The following is a 22,666-nucleotide window of genomic DNA, read 5'->3' on the forward strand; positions in this document are numbered from 1 at the left end:
CTGTAGAATAAACATTACTGACATCAATAATTATATAATTATAATATACTTAATATCTAAATTATACTTATTATAAATTATAGGTACAAATGGAACCAAGTCCGACAACTGATATAAACGCCATCTGTAGAGAAAAAAGAGAAAAACTGTAAAATGTTATGACTTAGTGCAATCTCAACAGGATACGAGTCGTTTTTTGTTGCATGGATAACCATTGTTCTAATAATTAGTCGGCAGTGGTCGTGGCAATGATGGGGCTGGAATTACTGTGTCACCATTTTATGGAAATGGCGAAGACAACAATGGGCTGGCAATTGGCAAAGTCCGTGGATTGTTAACTGTCAGATTAAACAATAGTGGCAAATGTAATTTTACTGACCTTCTTAACAAATATTTTTTTTTTTTAAAGTTCACCTGTTTTAAAAAGATTAGACGATGAAAAAAATAAACTGTCGCTAGCATTTATCGTCTCCAAATAAATCTAAAGATGTCCAGTTATTTAATTAAAGTCTAGACTAGAGGTTTGTTAATAAAATATCTTTGGGAATAAAAAAAACTTTAATACCGTCAAAGGCGACTGGCTAAATATAAAATGACAAAGACTATGTACTTGTCCTTAGAATTTACGTTATATAAAAATAAGGAATAGGTACTTAATTACCTTAGAGAATATAACCAAACGGAGTGGTCATTAACAGGCGTTCCCCTCTGTCGAAAAAAGGCGGCCAATGGTCAACCACATGTCAAACACATGTATGGACTGACGTTTATCTGACATGGCTATGTTGACGTTACGTATACATTTGATGTGCTCCTCTCCCGCAAAAAACGGCAGACTACTTTGTACCGAATATTATAGACATGGCGTCTCCGTTGGTTATATCCTCTAAGACCTCTAAGTTATACAATGAACCTTAAAACGAATTAATGAAAGCCAAATAAATCCTACCACCTTATTCATAAAACTTTACGGGCCTGATTTAGTAAAATTATGTTTTATCCCTGTCTTACAAATACATAAGTCAAAATGACAGATAAAGACAAACGATTCACAGCTAATTCAGACCAGTAACGCGTTTATAAATAACGTAGTTAGAGTTTATTTTTAGATATTAATTTAATCCAAGGACAGTTTGTTTTCCTTTGGGATAGGGATGCTTTTAAGTATCTTGCAAAAGTAGGTTGACACAAATAGTCAGATATTATTAGATGGATTATGGCTGCCCAAAGCATCTGGGAAATATTGTAGGCGTGTGTTTAATATATCTTTTTATCGGTCTAGGACATAAATAGAATATTATTTTTATTGCAACATTAAGTAGAGTCATAGTTGAGTCATAGTCCATAAATGTATTGTAATATATATTCATGCATTTTGACTTTGATTTCGAGTTGTCAAGTCATGCCAGCAATCAATACATTTATGGACTATGCGGGGATGTCAAACTAATATCATTGTATTGTTTATTTAGAACATTCATCTTATTTTAATATTTATGATAATTCATTATGAAACACTGTACGCATAAATTACCATAACTAGTACTTAAAATCTAAAACAATATAAAAAGCCGACATGGCAACTAGATGAGTATACCTTGGAATTTCCTTCTAATAAATTATATTATACAATGAAAGTAAACAACTTCAATCATTCCATTGGTCTTTCACACTGCGTCATCCATCAATTCATTCCTCGTGTTAAAATAATTCATTCATTCAATATTTTCTTACTCAAGTGCCATTCTTATTCCTACCTAAATTAAAAATTTATTCAATTTAATCTAGTTAAAAATATTTGTACTGTGACCATTTCGGTACCTAGACCAAATGTCTTCATATCCAGACTTCTCCTTATTCCTCAATCGCATCAAAACTTATATTACAAAAAACAAAAAATTTTTTGCATTATGTATTACGTATATAATGACCCGTTATACCTTGACCTAAGTCTATATCAAGTCAGGGAAATTAAAGAGAAGAATCTCACTGAACACAGTTTAAAAATATAATAAAATTAGGTCAGTTGTCAGCAACAATAAGGTGAAGGCGAGTTCAGAAACTCATCATTCCAATGTCTGCTATCTAAGAAATAAAGTGAATCATGAACGAATATGTAGTACCTACTCGTATAGGTATTATCGGCACTTGAAAATAATATTCTATGACATAAAGTTTAATAGTAAGTATGTCATTCCATGTATTTTTTACTAACTATGAGTAACACGTCTTTCGATTACAATAGTGTGATTGCATACGTCGTAAATAAATCCAGCACATGTTTTTCTCACTGTTGGTGTAATGCTTTTAAATTCTAGCGCGCATCAAACGTGTAATTTTATTGATGTTGCTAATTATTTAAGCGGTTACTTTCCGCTACCACGGCTTAAGATAGTATTACCTTATCGGGCAAGTCTAATCCCCGTCTTAAGTGATGTCACACAAATTCCCAAGCATCTTTTGGAGCACCTTTTATAGCGGAGCCGAAAAGGAAAGTTTCACGGAAACTAGGTTGAATAACGAAAACAAAAGAGTGTCGACCTTCTGTAAACTTCCATGATTTATATTAAGGTCCCATTTGTGATCCATTGTGTTTGAATAGGTACTTATATGGCCTTAATGCCTCTCCTTCAGTAGTGTTTCAAAGTTTAAGCCTTTTATAAGGCAGAGAGAATATATTACCCACCCGATTTTAAACTTTATAGTAAAGTGATAAGGTTCAATTTTTCATAATTTCTGACACCCTTATGCCTCATAAAGGTTTAAGTGGTCGTAATTAAGGAATGAACATTATTTGACTATAAAAATCATTGTACCTTAGTATCATAACCATGGAAAACCATTAGGTCCAGGACATGTTTTATTGACTCCGCGCTTCAAACTTTACATTTAGCTTAAACAGCATACCGTTGTTTCGATCCAATTCCCGGGTTTTTCTTCGTCGATACGCCACAAATTTTCCGTGTAAGTAATCAGATCCATTTCACGGCTACCAGTTAATTGCAATCAAGTTTAAATACCGAGTGTTGACCGAGCGACCTTGGTTCGTACACAGGATATCGCTGGCAACACTGCCTCTTTCGAAAAATTTGCACAGACCACCTACTGACCTTTCTTTTTTAAAACGAGTAACAATAACAAGCGATCTGTCAAATTTGATAATGGAAGCAAAGCCAAGGCTTAAATACATTTGCGAATTTAAATGGTAACAACGTTTTTTTGTTAATAATACCACACTTTTGGTGATGGATTATAAATAGGATTATATTCAATAGTATGTTAACCTTCAAGTAGCGATATTTTTTTAAATTGAATTTGAAACGATTTTCCCGCTCAGGTTCATCCGAGTTTGAGTAGACTTAACAATGGGCTTACTCGAACAATAGACAGCACCTGAACCGCTTCCGTTGGAACAATGCGCCCGTATTGTACAGTCACAACATACCTAACATTGTCTGTGTCTTAACCGACTTCAAATCGACTTTAAAAGGTACAATGCCTGGCAGTTTTCCTATCTCGAACTTATCTTAATGCAACATGATTTAGCATGAGAAAAACGCATAAATACTTACTTAATTTACTTGTTTGTGTTATAAACTGATAAGTTTATAAATTGGTATACGTTAATTGGTTTTAATCAAACAAAATTAGCTCCTTTCACCTTCGAGCCTTGTTCCACGTCCGTGTCTATGCTGAGACACCTTCACTTCCTTGATATTTTATTGAATAATTTTGTTCAGGCCATATTAGGATCACTGGCAACACCGGCTTAATATTAATCGCCATGTAACAAGAGAATATCGGTTGGATAACAACGGTCACTGACTTCGCTCCCGTGAAGCTCGTGGAATTTTCAGGGGTAAAGGCTATATTTAAACTTGAAGTTTAAAATGTTTGTGTGCCGATTTCAAATAAATCCGCTCGGTCACTTTTTGCGTACTCAAGTAAGAAGCATCCAGACTATTCATAATTTAACTATAAATAGTAAGATTTATTTAAATTCAGAACAGGAAGAAACACTGTCCATTTATAAGACATATTTCCCTTAACCTTTTACTTCACATTTACACACTTGTGTAAATAGTGAGCCAATAAGGTTGAGAAGGCGAATAGCGAACGCGAATGTGTAAACGCGGGCAAAAATGTGCGTTCACTACTTGCCTCGCCACTGAACGAATATGCAAACGTGATGTTAACTTAAACAAACTTGATATTCCTACGCGTATATTTCGTAACTCATCCTTTACCTTGTGGTCAACAATGAAACTATCAGATAAGGAATTTGGACTCAATTAGATATGTACGAAACATCCTCGGCAATCTGAACAATGTGAAAAGTCCAGTAGTTCTTTATATAAATAAAAGGCGGTGCCGTCACTCCTAAATGGTTAGGTAATCAATTACATTATTCAACATTGAGCATTGCCGAAGGCTGCGTGCAACGGAACGTAGACAAAGATGGGTGCTGCTTTGAATGTTAGTAACTTTTTAATAGTGCCTTTTGTCTATGGCTGTACACAAAAGATTTATGGTCTTTTGTTAAATTGAGTATGCAATTCAATTTGAATGAAAGTGAAAACGTGAGCTTTTCGTGGTAATCAACTTGAAAAGGATAGAGTATTAGTTTAACAAAAACCTTTCTAAACAGATTATAAAATGTGTTTTCACCAACCTGGCGCAGTAATACTCCATGTTCATAACCCTCAAATTAATACCTAACAGAGCTTTCCCAAAGTCGTTGACTCCTTGAAAGCCTAACTTGAATAAAATTATCCACGTAAGTGAATAACGATCAAACTTTGCTCTGAAGTTACGGTTATTTCTCACCAACTTCTATGGTTGTTAGGTAATTTAAAAAGGGGAAAATAATGAGACTATTCAACTCAGAAGAACTTTATGAAAACATACATGCCCACCTTTTAAAGCGTGTATTCTACGTACGCGTGTACTTCCTTTCCTACGTATTATTTAACATTTCCTGTGTTAATTTCGATCTGCGTCAGACATTAACATAAATACGTAGATTAAGACGATAAAGGTCAAATTGGAAAGCAGTTAATTACTTACCATAATCGAATAGGTTTTTAAAAGATCCTTTTCACCTCTGACGTACGGTTAAATTATATTACGTAATATAAACTATAGAAAACACAAATAGCTTTCAAATCAATGTCAATGTCGGGCAAAGCGATTACTTCAAACCATTTGTCCGATAGATCCGATAGAAACTCCATTTGACAAAGCACCAACTGTCATAATGGACATCAATAAACAATCGTGACCGATCACGTGCCCGCGATCGAATTTCAAATTCAAATATAGAACATAATTTCTTTTCTAAATTGAAGGAATTATTTAATCCGTAGGTTGTTAATACCTGTACTTTTTTCCAACGAAACGCCTATGATTTGTTTTTGTTTTAACTTCATTTAAATTCGTGTTGAAATTGTTTTTTTTTTTGATAATAACAAATATTTGAAGTTACTACATTTTGTTTATAGTGAGAATGCAGTTTTTTTTTGATTATGGTCATCGTCTTTAGACATTTCTGCCAGCTTCAGAATGCAACTTTAATGGAAACAGTAATACGAGAGAGAGTGCGTTTTAATATCTGCACACTAGAAACCGGTTTTCTGGTATGCGAGTAAATACTTGCATAAACTAGCTAAAATAAATTTTCCCGCTCAAACAAAATACATAGCTTTTACTTTAATACTGAAACTAAATTATTCTGCACGAAATTTTAAAAGACAAATCGAGGTATTTCTCAAAAAGATTAATGGTCGAAAGCTGCCAAGTTTCCGCCGAGCCATTAATTGAGTAATAGATAAGACAATCGTACCAATAGCATGTGGTACGATTGTACGATATTGTAGAAGGCAGGGAATTTTCCGCTCCCACCGGAATCGTCGGCAAACATTAACAATACAAATTACAATGGCGACCGCTACTAATCACATCGTAATGGCTTATTAGCGCCAAATCGGAACGACGCCATTTTGGATCGTTTTTTGGCATGGCAACATTTCCGCCGTTAAAGAACGGGGTACTATAACGAGACAACTTTTTTTGCAATCAACTTTTCTTTATATGCAACGAGTTGTATTGATTGCAGTCTTTGTGAACGGCAAATGTAAGTTTGCAAAACTGGGTTCGCCGAAGTGTCAACGACAACGAACGCCGTGCGCAAACGCCGGGTGACGACAATGCTTTTTTTACGGTATTGAAAAATACTCGTATGACGTAACCATGTTCTTGTTGAAGCTGAATATCGCTTATTTACAAAAAACATTCATTGTTCTATTTTTTTAGAAAAAATATTGAAATGAAGTAGATAACGAATTATATGCAATAGATATTCAATAAGGAATGATGAACTTTCAATGTTAACTGTCAATAATAATTTCTTTTTAAAATTTTATAACAGAAAACTACCTGTTTTATTTTCATTTGTAATCTTAAAAGCTTCTATTGAAGCCATTAAGAAGGCACTTATAAACAAAGAGTGCATTGAAATGCTGTGTCATTAAGAAAATTACTTGCTTATCAACTGGCAACACAGCGGGTCAATAGAACATCACCACGGATAAGAAATCCTTGTAAGTAGGGCTACCAACATAAAATACACAACACAAGTAACTGTAAAAACACGTTTCTATTGGTATCAATTAATTAAGTAAATGACATGAATTCTAGTTTCCTTTACATTTTGCTCCTTTTGATTACATCATACATTAAGGTTTTCAATAAATGTCAATTTAATTTCATTTGGACAATCATCCCATTATTTACACGTTGCCATAGCGTAAATTAATGAATCATTAATATTAATGACTAATTTATAACCATCATTAAAAATCAATGTAAGATAAACAGTTCATCTATACGATAATTCCGGGCATTCCGGCCACCCAAATTACTATAGGTAGAATTAATTGTTCGAAACAATAGGTACATAATTCCAAGCTAGTATTCGTGCGTCTTCAATGCGTCTGAGAAACACCAGCCAATATAAATTTAATGCAATCGACCTTTATTGTTTCTGAATAGCTCTCATTGACGTGCTGCTTAGTTTAACATTTTTTTTAGTAATATATTGACAGTTTGTTGGTGTATATAATACATATTTTATCAACGAATATAAGGGGGCATACAGCTTTGCTCTTTTAGCTTTTAGGCAAACCACACTTCGTTCAAAAAGTTTCGTTCTATTTAATCTATTTTCTCTGTGACATTGTTTTTTTTATGAGCGTCACTGTTGACGGTTTCTGCTTGTAAAATATCCGTCTACTTAAACAACTTTAAAAATATAGTATCGACCTCGATCTCAAACTCACGTGTAAATAATTCATCAAATAAAAATAAAGTTTTCCATGTATCTAAAATGTATTAGGTACTACTTTTATCTTCAAATCACTTAGGGGTAATACATTTGTTTACTGTAGGGAAAATTATTGTTTTCGACCATCCAGAGACGGTTCATAAATATTCTATTAACTCGTTATGTAATACTTGGGAAATTTTGCGGATACTCTGTTATTTAAAATAAGATCCTTCCTCGCTTATCTACTAGTGTTATTATTTACTATTTTCAGTGCTTATTGTATTTAGTGACAAGTAAGCAACACTATGCGATGCATAGCTTTACTAAAACTAAAAATAGCCGTCTGTTGCTTACCATTGTAATACTCATATGATCGAGTTGATTTTTCTCGTTGATTACCGCTGGGTAGTAAGGTTCATGAATGACGATCTACCGGAGGACGCAGCAAAAGAAATACCAGGGTCATGTTGCATAATAAACTACAACGAAATCACTTATTAGAAAAGGAGTTCCGCTTGTAATATTACTTCTTTAGTTTTTAGTTCAGTTAGTTCAATTCATAGTCAATAGCCATTAGTTAGTTCAATTCGGGTACCTAATAAAACCAACAAAAATTAGATATAAATTACATATTGATAGCATCATCACAGAAAAATCCCTCAAAAGCGGATGCGTGTGCGCATGACGACATGAGACCTTAGTCATTAGCAAACCCTATATTAAAGTATAGCTCATATAATTTGTAGGATTAGTCCATGACGCAATGTCTGTTTACAAGCCTTAGGTGGAAATAAGCGGTTTTCTATAATTGTCCCTGTTGTGCAATAAATTGGATTTGATTGAGGAAATTTTCCCGTCTTTACAATACAATGACGTCTTTACTATAAGAAAAGGGATAGTTTGAACCATTAGGCAGTGCAGTTATTATCTAGTTGCTTTTTCTTAATAAAATAAAAAAATATAATGTGGCCGTAGAAAGCTATTTCTATAGTAAAGCTGGTGTAACAAAGGCAGTTATCTTCTTAATTGTTTCAAAACATAATGTATAAAAGAAAAACGATAGTCACGATTACTAGACGATGTCAGCTTCACTACTAAATCATAGCACGATATAAACACATGTGACCAAAGTGTAGGTGGCGAGCATATCTTTAATTAAGCCCACTGTAAAAAGATTTATCTTTGAATATTTGAGCCTCTCGGCGCGATTCGGAAAATGAATTAGAGATTAACTAGATACGATATAGTAAAGTTATGTGACCTCCCACGGGTAAAGGTACCTTATGGCGGTTGGCGCTTACGCTATTATTAACGCCGCTCCAATATTATTGCGGCGCTTTGCGACGTAAGCGCCAACCGCTAAGGTACCTTTTGCCGTAGAACGTCACATATCTTTACTATTTCATATCCAGTGAATCTCTAATTCATTTCCCGAATCGAGCCGTCTGACGTGTTAAGTTAATGCCGGACAAAATTTCTTAATTCAGAGTAATACATGCCTACCACAGACAAGAAATCCTCCAGACTGAGCTCTACCCCTTCTGTCACAAATAAGGTAGTCTTACTCCATTTTCGAATCGAAAGTGTCTTTGTGTGACGTCCGTGTCTTTGAACGGACCAATCGCGGCACGGGACCTCGCTCACCTCGTCCCCCGCACCCCCGTATTTTTGGCAGCATCGGTTTCATTAAATAATTGCTATAAACTCCGTCTAGAGGATTCCTAGTCTATGTATGATGCCTACTAGTTACACCCTTACACAATAGCAATAAAATTTAAAAACGCGTTTCTTGATATACATATAATGAGTACATTACGTAATCCATTTTAATTGCTCTCGACTGCGCTATTTTTATTTAAAGATGGCATTAAAAAATCTTATCTGTTTAGGTAAACCCGCGGATTCCGCAAAAACAAAGCGTCATCCAATTAATGATAATGCAAAATCATTACCATCATCATCATTGCCTCGTAATGACCCGTCTCAAGTGGAAAGACCCTGAGCAACACGGATAGGAAAACCCTTTAGACACCCACAAAACGGCTTTAAATTAACTCAGGCTTAATACAATCATATGGAGGCATTGTGTCTTAATTGATTCATTATGAATAGCTTATATGGATATGGAGACCGATATACTTCCTGGTTCTGCCAAGTCATGCGCGAGTCCATTAGTCCATTTATTGTTTTTTGTATCAATCGGAGATAGAACAAAGTTTTTTAACACATTGTACAAAAAGCTATGATATCATAATATTGCATCATTAGAATTACATTGTCTGGAAAGAATCTTGAGACTTTCTGTACGGTTCGTAAAAAGGATCAGATAATCTAACCAAACTAATAACTACAAGCTGATTTGACAGGTGAGCTGGACCTACACATGACATTCAGTAAATAATAGTGGACACATTATCGTATTTAAGTAAAACAACAAGGCCAATAGGTTATTATTTACTTAATGCGTAGGGTTGATCCTGATCACGTCTCCTGATCATCCTTAGCTCGTTTTTCTAATGATCATAAAAGGAAAATTTTGCTACAAGGCAATTAGCTTTATTACTGGACATACACGCGCTAAAGTGGCGTGGTGCTAAAGATTGGCATTAACCTACTTCGCCTGCCGGTCGGTTAGCGACCAAGACTCCCAATTACTACGAATGATTTTGAACTTAGTGTGTTTAGTGTACAGCACTTAATAACAAAACATAAACAAATCGGCACGCGATATTCGTAAACAGAAGCTTTTGTTATCGTCATGGGAATGTAAACATGCACACTAGCATTGCACTGTGGAAAGATACAGTATTATTGTAATATTAACGTGGAAAAAAGAAATTTCTATTAACAAAAGATTTTAAAAGATGGTGTTCCATGATAAACAGAAACTCTTTGTTGATTCATTTCACTTCGCAGTCAATTTGATGTAAAATATTCCACAGCTACATTAATTATCGAGATAGAAACAAGTTTGCATCTCAGTGAATGAAGGAATAAATTAGTAGTGACATCTAGTTTATTACAAGGAATCAAGATCTTGTCATGAATCGGAGTTCGTAAAGTAAAATGAGTGACTCACAACTCACAACCCACACTCTCTAAAATAAATTGATGCACAAATTTGTAAGTAAGTATAACTTTTTTACATAAATCTATTTGCATTTTCCAAGCGAAAAAAAATGTTGACGAAACAGTCAGCTATTTGTATCACACCGTTCAACAAGTCAGTAACATTTTTCCATGCCAAATGATAATTAAGGAATGCCTGCTGGCCGATTCTGCGAAGAGCTTTAGTCATCAAAGATTTAAAAAAGTTACACGAAACCACGCCTTGTTTACTATGCCTAAATATAGAATAAATGGAAATTTTGACCGGCACCGGCATTCTAAAATTAAAATTAAGGGGCCCCAAAATTAAGTTTGATATATTTGGTGTTCAATTATTGTGGTTTATTGGAAGAACAACATTAATTATCTTAAAGGAACATTAAGCAATGCTTAATAAGCATACGCCTTTTTACCGCATTACGACAAAGTCAATGATAATTTTGACATTTGTATGTAACCTATTGGGCCGCTTCTGTCGAATGGACTGTCAATTGTTTCTTTCTTCTTCTATATCCCAAATTACATAGGTAGGTTAGGTACTAACTTTATTACTGACTAACAAAAAGCAGGAGGTTTTAGAAAAAACTCCGGTCGTTTTATTTTTTACTTTTTTACTTGTTTACGAAAAAATATCAAAGGCAAATAAAAATGTATCAAGACAAAATATTCTCACATGATACACGGTTTAAACTTCCATTCAATAAACTTTTTTAATGGTTTCGCTTAACTTCAAACTCGGATATATCCATCTGTCAGATTATGCGATTTTGGTATTAAGAAACGGTAATAGGGTAGATATTTGCTGAGAGGGTCGAATGGATTTACCCGAGTTTGAAGTTAAGCGACACATATGAATTATGTAGTTACATGATAACACAACAGGAACGATCTACGTCAATCGACTCAAACTTTTTTTTTAAGCTAGCCATTCATGCCTAACTTTTTTACACTCATATATATTTTATGAAGCCCCATGGCCGACATTTGGATGTATATATGCGGGCGCGGCGCAGAATGATTTGTACGCTCTTTTGGCATCTGGTCACGGTCACGGCCGATAGGAAGTGGATGGAATCATTCAAAATTTAATCCTGTCTGGATGATTTAATATATTTTTTGTTGAGACACGAGCGTCCTTCAGAATATAGATGAACTATTGTGGAAATAAACCAGGCTATTGCGTGTGGCAACCAATTATTCAGATAGTAAAAAATATTTTTTTTATAACGCAAACATTTAAGCAGAAGTTAGTTATAATAATCGTGACTGTTTCTTTAGTAACCAGATCTAAGTATTTTTAGTAACGACACGTGTAAATTCGAGACTATACCAACAAAGTATTAATAATATTGACGTAATTAATAATAAACAAGTCATCTTACGTTTTTATTTGCAAAAACTGACAGATGACCCCCGACTCACCTGGTGTTTGACTGCGAAGCTGCTTGTTATTGCAAAACAGATTGTTAATTATTGTTCTAAAATTGTATTTTATTAGGTATAAAAAAAACTAGCACGTGCGCAAAAAAAATCATTGATTGGCATAGGTATGGACAAGGATATAATATAATTTTGCTATTAGTATCTTAACTATAAAGTTATGTTAAGATAATTTTTAACAATTGGCCTGCTAATATTTCTGCTGCTGACTGTGTAACAGGTACATATGTATGTCAAATAAATAAATTATCAAATACCAAACCAAAAGACATAAAATTATGTACAAAACGTATCGTTTCTTGAAGTCGATTAAAAATTGCCGCAGAGAAATTACGTTACATTTTCTCAAAGCATTCATGTTAAAACTTCGCATGTATAATCATAATATTTCGTGATTCCATCCATTTCGTGGTCATGTCAAGTCAACACACGATTCACTTTTATGTATTTAAAAAACCCTCGTCACGCAGAGGGTGGTTTAGATCAATAGTTGAATGGAAAATCCGAGCGGCGAAAACCGGCATACTAGGTTTTTTTTTTTCAATAGTACAAGGTGTATTCGTAATATTCAGAATTTCAGAAATTTCGGTAATTCCAAAAGTAGACAAATATGATGAAATTTTGGGTAGTAATTTTTGGTAGCAAAATCAAAATACACCTAAGTAGTTGGTATATTTCATTTTAACTAACCGGAATTAACCGAAAATTGGTTTGAATGCTCCTGAAGTTCCAAAGCCTTATTAAACAACACATTTTACCAAATATTCAATTAAATATTTAAACGTACTGCTTCCGTAAAACGTCTAGAGACGGGGATATCCTAACCTTGCTCTCATTTTCACTAAACGACCGTAAATTACAGTGTTTATAATAAAACTTTTCAAAACAAGCCAGATCAGAACACTTTAAACGTCTTTACTAATACCATAAACTTTACGATATATATAGTTATCAAAGTGAGTACCTAAATTGTTAAAATATTTACACTTATTTTTTACATAATTGCAACGAAAACTAGGTCAAAATATTTCTGGAAATATATACTTACATATGTCATTGACACATTAAAAACTTATGAGTCATAAATAAGCGATATGAGGCATTTTTAAATGAAATTGCCGTCATTTGCGCTTTCTTCTTTTACAATCTGTCATTGACAGTTTAATTTATGCGTGTTTCATATCAAGGTTGAAAAAAGTGGGTTAATGATTTAATCATTAGAGAATATTCTAATATAAACCCTAATTATAATATTGTTTGTGAAAGCTAATGAGGTATATTAATAAATAAAATAGGCCAGCGACATTACCAACCTACGCAAAATAATATTCAAGGAACAATTTGGCTGAAAAAATGCGATCTCGAATCTGTTTGTATAAAAAATAAACATTAGCTCTTCACTCTAGAACTTTTGGCGCCACGCTGTAATCGTCAAGGCCGTAATAATTTAAGATGACGAGTAAAAAAAATGGCGATGAATCGACAGTTCTTTTGTTGGAATTTATTCACTAAGTTGCCATAAATCAATATGTTAAAATTATATTCTTGACGATTTTTTATCACATCAAATATTTGATAAAAAAATGAGCTGTTAAAATTTTAAACGGGGTTTTTTTTATCGTCGAAAGTACTAAACCTCGTATCAAAGTTCACTTTATCTAGTTCACACGTTTTAAGAGACTGTAAATTCATTATTGGCCAACATCTTCTTAAACGATATGTTAAATAAACAATATACAAGACTTGCCGAGGTGTCACGGTCAGTTATGACCTCGACATAGATTTTTTTGTCGAAATCGCAAATTAAAAATAACTTATGACTAATTTTCTAAACTCTTGTAGGTATATTTTTTCTTATTCGATGTGAAAGTCTTTAAGAATTTGTTGGTTTATACGAAAATAGTGAGAAATATTAAATACTCACTGTAATGTGAAGTTAATTTTATCTCCAAAACTTTTGTATTCGCTTCGTTTAAATTATAAAAAATATCTACACAAAAGCTCTGACTCTTATAGATTTTAAAATCAATGTGTATAAATGTAAATTCCTGAACACGTAAGCAAATATTCCTATTACACTACAAATATTGAAATTCGATAGCAATTATAATTTCTAATCAAATCAATCAATATAAGACCATGAAACATTTCTGCACCACAAGGCTTATGCTAACGTCCAGCGTTCCAATCCAATGCATGTATACAATTGTATACATTGAATTGGACCGATTCCGCATACGAGAGAAATACAAATGCAATTATATACAATTTATGCATGATTTGATTTTCAAATAATGCTTGAGGGTCATCGCGATCCAAGGGCAATATACATATGTATGTGATGGGAGAATATATTATTCTGGTTTGTAGTGGCCATGGTTGTTGCGATGGGGAACTAGAGGAAATAATATAAATCAGTCGTCATAACTCATAAGTCACCATCAAAATTCTGATCTTAGCATCAAAGATTTAAAAAATACAGGTTCAAAAACATATAAAAAGCATATTTAAAGATTTTAATAAAACTACGGATACATAAGTAGGTAACTACCTATACGAAGTTTCATTTCTCTTCGTAAATATTCATAGGAATAGGAGCTATAGCTCTAGAGTCTAGACTCGTTTAAATGTAAAAGAAGTAGATTTAGAAATCTTTTCAACGTCTAAATCATTCAATAACAAAAATATTCAAATCTTGCCCGAATTTTATTAACATTACAGATAGCTATATAGTTATTTAGAAATGGTCAAAAATAAGTGTTCTACGTTCTATATTAACGAATCATTTATCAATGACTTTTGGTACAAACAAACATAACTATCAAACAGCGACATATTTCAATCATCCTCTGACGAGGTTTTGTCCGATTTTGTTTATGTAGCGCGTTTTAAATGGAGTAGCCTTCCCTTGAAATAAAAAGGGAAATGCTTGTTCCTGGATTATTTTATACCGCAACCTTGGCGATGACAGCGGGATAATTTGTAGATTTGGCATCAATCTGCCAATACTTGTTTATTTTACATTTCTTTGAGGAAACCAAATAATAAGAATAACAATAAATCCATGACACGAGCAAGGGCAGCATCCGCTCGGTGTACCCCTTACATTTCATTAAGGTGCCAAAAGGGTCTCTACGTGTTGGCTTCGACTCCGCGCACGCCTCTCAAATGTCCGGAAAACCATTGTTCCGTGACCCATTGTCATGAAACGGTAGTGATGAAAGACATAGGTAGAATTCATGTCATAAACATATTTAATTATATTATAAATAAAAAATGCGATCATCAAAGTTAGAACAAGGTAATATGTGATATTATTGTGATATATTGTGATTTAATGTGACCATGTCATGCTGAGTCGGAATGTCCGTAAATCGTGTTTAATTTGAAAGTCACACTTCTAAATCAAACAAACCATCAACAAACGATTTATTTGTTATTAATAAAAAAACGTATTATTACGTAAACTAACAAGCATTCGGAAGTGATTTTGTTCACATGATCGTATATCGTATGTCATTGACCTTTGTAGAGTTTTGGCATCGCTCGAGGTAACCATTAAGAAAAATAAAATAGGTATTTTCTGTGATATATAAGATTTTCAATGGGACGGAAAATTTACTATGACAACACGAGAGTTACTACTATTATGTTATCATAATTATGATGTAATATAATCTATGATGTAAGTAATATAAATAAAGTGAAAATGATAATGTTTTTATGATGAACCTACAATTTATTTCACGGTATGATGTATACTTAATGACTACCTTTGACATCGAAATCAGTCAATATTTTGTGCGATGAGCACAAATCCTTTTCTGGTTGACCAAAGATATAATTAGTTTACTGTTTTGCCTTGACACATTTGTATTATGTAAAACTCAGTTGCTAACAATACGATTGATTAATCGAACAGTAACATTGACTGTATAGAATATAAATCGCCGGACATAAAACAATTATTCACTACCTAATGACTATATATAATTAATGTGGCAGTGTTGTATACAGAGTTGCGTACGCGTTGATGGAAACAGTGCAATTGTGCTTTCGTAACTTTTAGTAGGGTAAAGGTCATGCTGTAATAGCTTTGTTACTAATAACCAAAGCCCTTGGTGGGTGATATATGTACTCGTATAATGTTTAGATTACCGGCGGAATAAAACAGTAAGCACATAGTTTAAAGTTCATCTTTCGAACATATTTCGGCAACTTGAACGTAATGTTGCGTTGGAACATGTAAATGCTTTATCAACTAATCATCTTATCTATCTATATTATTAATTCATTAAGGGATTATCGTCTACCAGATATTGCTGCAAATGGCCGGCGAATTGGACGGAAAACTTCCGGAATTCGCAAAACCGATACGTGAGCAATTTATGAACGCACAGAATAACCAACTTGGAGCTCGATCAATAATTCCTGAATGTTCTATACCTTAAGAAAGAAATATTTACAAAACAAGGCTTGATTGATTCTGATTGTTCTCTGATTGATTACTCCACAAAATCAGGACGAAGCCATAAAACCGCTGATTAATACGTAGAAAATTGACACAACCTTGCGTTCTTGTTTGAGAGCGCACCCAAATCAACATCGAGTGTGGCAAACATTCCTAATTCGCGTTTCTGTTGTTACAGGTTCGTCATAAACTTGCTGGCGACGAATTTGCTGACGACGTCCATGTTGGCGCCTGCGCTGTTTGGCGAACATTCCACGCTGATCCGATCGGAACAGATGGCCTGGTTGGAGGCGGGCGACGCCGCCGCTGCGGCTTGCAGCCTTGCCGCACTCCTCTCCGTCACGCTGATCGCGCTGGACCAACACCACGCAGTGACAGATCCGCTGCGTTGCCACACCCGCCTCCTTCAACGCCGGCCCGTCGTCCTGTGCGCCACTACTTGGCTCATCGCCGCTTCGGTAGCAGCGATTCGCGCCACCATTGCCGTAGTCCGCCACTTCTACCCGGACGAGCCAATCGTGCAGGGCGTCGAGCTAGTCTATTCCATCGTGTACTTAATTCTTGGCATCCTCGCTCCCGCAACCGTCGTCTGCGTTATGTATGCGAGAATTTACCGAGCGGCGCGCTCCTCCGGTCTCCGAGCGCGAGCCCACGGGGCCAGCGCGCTGCAGCTCCACGAACCTCATGCCAACTTACCAGATCTCATTGAAGAAGGCGAAGGCCTAACTCTTAAGATTGATGTACCCGAAAACGGTCCCACGGATGAGACTGATCGCAAATTCGGCCCGTTCCTGCTTCCTCCAGATCAACCGCGTCGGTGCCCCTCTGTCGCAAGTTTGAGAAATGCGCGAAAAGATGGGAAATCGAATGAGGATTTGAGGAAAGGCTTGCCGGCGGTGAGCTCTGCTCCGTCGCTAGCGGCACCTCTGCTGGCCGTACAGCCGCGGACGCCAGTCCCTTCCGCAAACGGCTCGAGGATTACGTCGATCCGGTGCAGAATTTCAAATGCTTCACTATTCCGCTACCGCGAGGAATCCCGCGCGGCCCGCGTCGGGATCCTTACCGGCGCGCTAGTGATGCTGCATATCCCACACGCCGTCACCGCCGCGGTGTCAGCGGCCGCGCCTGGGTTAGGCGACTACGCCCGCACGCCCGCCCTGGCGCTCCTGCTGCTTGCGTCTGCGGCTTCCCCGTTCCTGTTTGCGCTGCGGTCGCGGCGCGTGCAGCGCGAGGCGCGTCGCTTGCTGTTGCCTGAGAAAAGCGCGTGGGAGCGCGCCTCGGGCGCGGCTTCAGCGGCGGTGGCCGATGGCCAGCGCGCTCGCGCGGCCCTGGAGCTGCTGAGAACCCTGTCGCCCGGGAACGCTAGAGAAGCGCCGCCGGCGGGAAACGCTGGAGAGGCGGGTGCGTGCCGAGGCTCCTTCAGCTCGGGCGGCAGCACCCAGCTGTCGTCCGCGTCGGACGAGTGACCGCCGCCCCCGCCACCCCGGCCCGCGCGGCCCGCCCGGGTGCACTTCGCGCGACCCACCGCTCTACTGATCTGTGATACTAAGTTAAGCCACGCGCTCGGCGCGACTGCCAGACTGATATAGTTTAAGTTAATTTATTAATGTGTCAATGTACCTTGCCGCTAAGCGGACAACTTTTATTACCTGATATAAGTAAGTGTATGGAAATATTAAAATTCGTATCGAAATTTATTTACACAGTTTTCTTTGCCAACCAACGTCACTTTTGAACTCGTTTTTGCACGTGTTTTACGTCAATCTACCCAGTTTGTATGACAACAGTCAGAATTTTTATATATCTATTTACCATTATCATTATATTATCACGTGCAAAAAAGTGTTGAACTTCACCTAATAGAAAAATGAGATCACGGATTCAAGGTGGTTACGAAATATAATACAGCTAACCCATCCGTCTGGTTTACGATAATTGTATACTACGATAATACATCATACTGCTTTTTTCCAACCACCTAGAATCCTTAAGCGCCACTTGGACCATCCCATTAACGGGGGTAACAGTACAATTTGATTTAACGGTTTAACCGGTTAACCCCGGGCTAGTGGGATGATGCAAGTAGCGCTAACGCCTATATGCTGCAGGCCACAAAAATTTTGCAGCGATACTGAGGTATCGTTTACTTTACGAAAACTCGTCTACGCTAACGTTGTAATCGTTGGATTGCTTTAATCTGACAAAGTTACCAAACGCGGCACGCTACTGTAATTTCATACTATATCGCAATATGTTGACCAATTCAGATCTCTATATCATGAGCAAGGTCACGAAAACTTTCTTAGTGCCAGACGTTAGCGGGGACTGGGGGCCCGATTCGGATTTTGAAATAGACATCTACTAGATATCTTTTATTTTATTTCACGTCACCAAGATACGATAACGATATGTTTAAGATCTAACCTGTCAAATTTGACATTTATGCGATTCTGGAGATACTCTTGAACGATTTCCAAAAGATATGACTTAGAGATCCAATTCCCATCTAATAGATATCTAACACTATCTGACGTAAAAGTGACACTGGTTGCCCGAATTGAGCTGCAAAAGAGAACTAGTTGAAATCTAAACTATAACGTATCTAGAATGGATCTAGTACGTGTCGTCTCTTGTGAATATCTTGAAGTTCGAATACGGCAGTTGGTGTTCGAATGACAATGAGTTGACCGGATATGCACGTGGCGACACTGGCGACTACATTAACATGGCGGGCAAAGTGTAAGTAATGTAAGTATATGTGAGAGGTGATGACGTATTGACGTCCTACATAATATATGTAGATGCAGTGGCAAGAAAAAGGTGGCAAGACTATTTGCTGAAACTGCTGTATAGGCCACTCTAAAATATTAAACTTAAATGTCTTCTTATAAAATGTAAGCAAAGAGAAGTGGGTTTATAAAAAGTGATATAAATAAATAAATATTACAGGACATTTTTACACGAATTGACTAAGCCCCACGGTAAGCTCATGAATGAAGGCTCGTGTTGTGGGTATTTAGACAATGATAATATAATTTAATGATAGAAAATGTATTTTTCTTTCCTTCAAACTGTTTCTGACGTGAATGTTGTCTGTACATTTACGAAATAAATTAATATGAACAGCAAACATTTTAAGAGAATAGATGTTTGAAAGACTACAGAGAAGGAAATAAGTAGGTATTATAACACTTTAAACTCTCGCGTTTTATACACATATAGTACACACCGTGGTGGTTTCCGTGACCACAGCTGGTGTAACTCAGCTGAAACGTCGGAATTTTTTAAGGTAAAAACAATGAAATTATATCGCTTGTGTAATTAAATAAGTAGGTATTAGCCCCGATGAAAATTAGTTTACCTAGTTCCACACATCAATTTTGTTTATTCTAATAAATTTTACACGTGAAGATAAAATGATTCAGTAATGGGAACCGTAACAGTACTTAATGTTTAATGTAGTTTATTTTGATCGTATAATAAAATAAAATGGTCTGACTAGACGAAAATATATGCATTGGGGCTTCTGGGGCTAGCCTAATCAATACTAGTATTGAGTTAGTGGTGTACATATATGGTATAATGTATCCGTAGACAAGAATAAAGCACTAGAAGGATAACAAACAATAGGTACTTCCAATTATATAAAATGGCCCCAAATTTAGCATGGTACAGGCCGACGCTGGACTTTTGTTTGGGGTCATTAGGTGAAGTCACGACGATTGACACACAAAACAAATACACACACACAGCCATATTCGAACTTTAAGATACGTCAAATAATAGATATAGAAACGATATAGATTGCATATGTCAGTGTCAAACAGGTGTCAAGAGTGACGTTTTTGTTTGTAGAATCTTCACTTTTGACACTTGTTTGGCACTGACATATCGGATCCATATCGTTTCCATATCTATTATTTGACGTATCTTAAAGTTCGATTATAACTGACAGTCTGTAAACAGAAGTGGCTAGCACATGATTAGCGCGACAGTATCTAGCGGCGAGATAGACTTAACTACCCGTCCCTCTTTTATACAACACAGTTAAACTTAGTTAACATAGTTAAAAAAAGACGGGTAGTCTATTTAACTACACTGTTAAAAATTATGTAATTTTAAATTAAATTATGTAATTTTACATGCAAAAAAATTACATAATCCTGTAAAATTCCCGAAAAATCTGGGAAATTTACGAATAGAATTACGTAAAATGTCATATTTTTCCGTAAATTTCCCAGATTTTTCGGGAATTTTACAGGATTATGTAATTTTTTTGCATGTAAAATTACATAATTTTTAACAGTGTAAAACAAAACATAATCTTAAAAATATTCTCCTTTAGTTTGTATACACAAACACACGTTTGTGTATAAATTATGAACAATACGAGTATTATGCTGCAGTAAAAAAACTTTTGGGTCAACCTGTATAACGCTTGGACAAGTAAATTCTGCATCACTTTTTTAACAAAAACGACAACTCATCTGTTTTAAATAATAAATTAAACTTGAGTTACCACAAAATTATTTTCCCTTCGCAACTGAATAAACATCTTTCAATTTCAAAGTTAATTTTCTATAGCAGTACATACAAATTGACTTTATTACAAAGACTTGACTTCGTCTCTAGGTAATAGCAAAGAGAATACTTAGATAGTATACAGGCCATAGAGGGGTCCTTTCATAGTAAATTTTGTAGTCATAGTAAAGGCCATAGTCGGTTTTCTATAGTAAGTTGGCCCTTAAATCAATTTGATTCGGGTTTTTTTTATGAGTACCTCTTATGGTGAAGGATATTTTTGCTGAGTATCAACATCCTACTAGTGACAGTTTTTGACTTATGATTTTTTTTTTCTTTAATGTATTGTTTTTCAGGATGTATTCGAGCGATTTGCTTTATTTTTTGTTGTAGTGTTCTTTATTTAGGTATGCACCAATACTCAAAAAACGAATACCAGTTATCATAAAAAAAAAAGAAAAATATCATTTTAACCAATGTTCATTCACTGATATCTATGTGTTAAAATGGTTAAATATGAAACTGTGTCGTCACGCCATCTAGCCGAGCATAGGCCAAAGGTGTGTGCGCCATCTATCCGAGAATGACTTTTTCTTGATTTCCGAGGAACGTTTTTTCCTTAGACTTTATTCATCTTATACGAAATTACATATGTCTTTGGTAATAGGATTTCCTCGAAAACGGACTTAGATGGAAAATCAAAATTGTTTTCTTGTAACTAAATAACTAGCGGGATGGCAACAAAGAGGATCAGAAAATAATAGCCAATGAAATAAGTTAGTTTAATAAGTAAGTATTAATCGATGGTCAGAATTTTAGGTACTTAGGTAAAATAAATGATGCGTATGATCACAATTGATGTGGTGAGCCAGAAAAATGTTAGCTTTTCCATAGTCTAATAAAACATGGTCTTCCATTCCCAGAGTGACACGGGCCTACGTCACAACAACATGGCCGCTATATATAGCGCTATCGCATATTATCATATAGCGCTGTCGCATGATGACGTAGGCCCGTGTCAGTTAGGTGACCTAGAAAAGACGGGAATGGAGTACCAGGCGGAGTATATTATTATACCATGAGCTTTTCTATAGTCTGTATCTTTAGGTATTTAAATAAGTAAAAGTAAACAAATAATTTGTAAATTTTCGGGTAGTTATAACATAACATTTATTGGTTAACCGACTAATTACAAAACCGCCTAGATCAGTCCCTGAACGACTTGACTTTAACCTACATTATTTGATCATGTAATGTTTTCATCTACCCTCAACAGGCTTAAGGAGCCATTTGAGGGAAGGAGATTTTGCTTACTTTTATTTAAATACCTAGAAAGATACAGACTATATTTCTTTGCTTTCTAGTTTCACAAATAACCATTTAAATATTATAAAGGGTCGGAGAGGTGTACCTACCCCTATACCTTTTGGTCTGGAGTTAAAAATACTTATAGCAGCTTACGATAACGTCGATAACCGTTTACTATCGGGTGGGTTGTACGCTTGTTTGATGAACTTTAACATTATAGAAAAGCATACAACCACATGTTATTGTCATTAAGCTACGGCGGTGCCCTTGCGTTGCGAACTTAGTGAAAACATGTTTACTGACCACCTCACCCTCCGGCCCTAATGAGCGTACGGTCAACTGTAATATGAATAAATCTTTATTTACATACAATATATATACAGTGGTACTACTAAACGAAATTAATACACCTAAACCTTGCTCAAGAATCATTCTATTGATAGTCTGTTCATTATTACATTCTAAGTATGACTCTTCTCTTTCTGCGCGCACTC

General features: G+C 35.7%; 1 protein-coding gene across 1 annotated transcript in view; it reads left to right on the forward strand.

Moving 5' to 3' along the window:
• LOC134799965 (5-hydroxytryptamine receptor 1A-alpha) overlaps positions 1–18,040 on the forward strand; it is a 31,799-nt gene extending 13,759 nt beyond the window's left edge. Inside the window, exon 2 of the mRNA XM_063772395.1 lies at positions 16,522–18,040. Within this exon, the coding sequence (XP_063628465.1) occupies positions 16,522–17,809 (1,288 nt within the window). The 3' untranslated portion in view covers positions 17,810–18,040. The remainder of the gene's footprint in view (positions 1–16,521) is intronic.
• Positions 18,041–22,666: the final 4,626 nt, after the last annotated feature.

The sequence above is a fragment of the Cydia splendana genome, chromosome 19 (assembly GCF_910591565.1).
Source record: "Cydia splendana chromosome 19, ilCydSple1.2, whole genome shotgun sequence".
NCBI lineage: Eukaryota > Metazoa > Arthropoda > Insecta > Lepidoptera > Tortricidae > Cydia > Cydia splendana.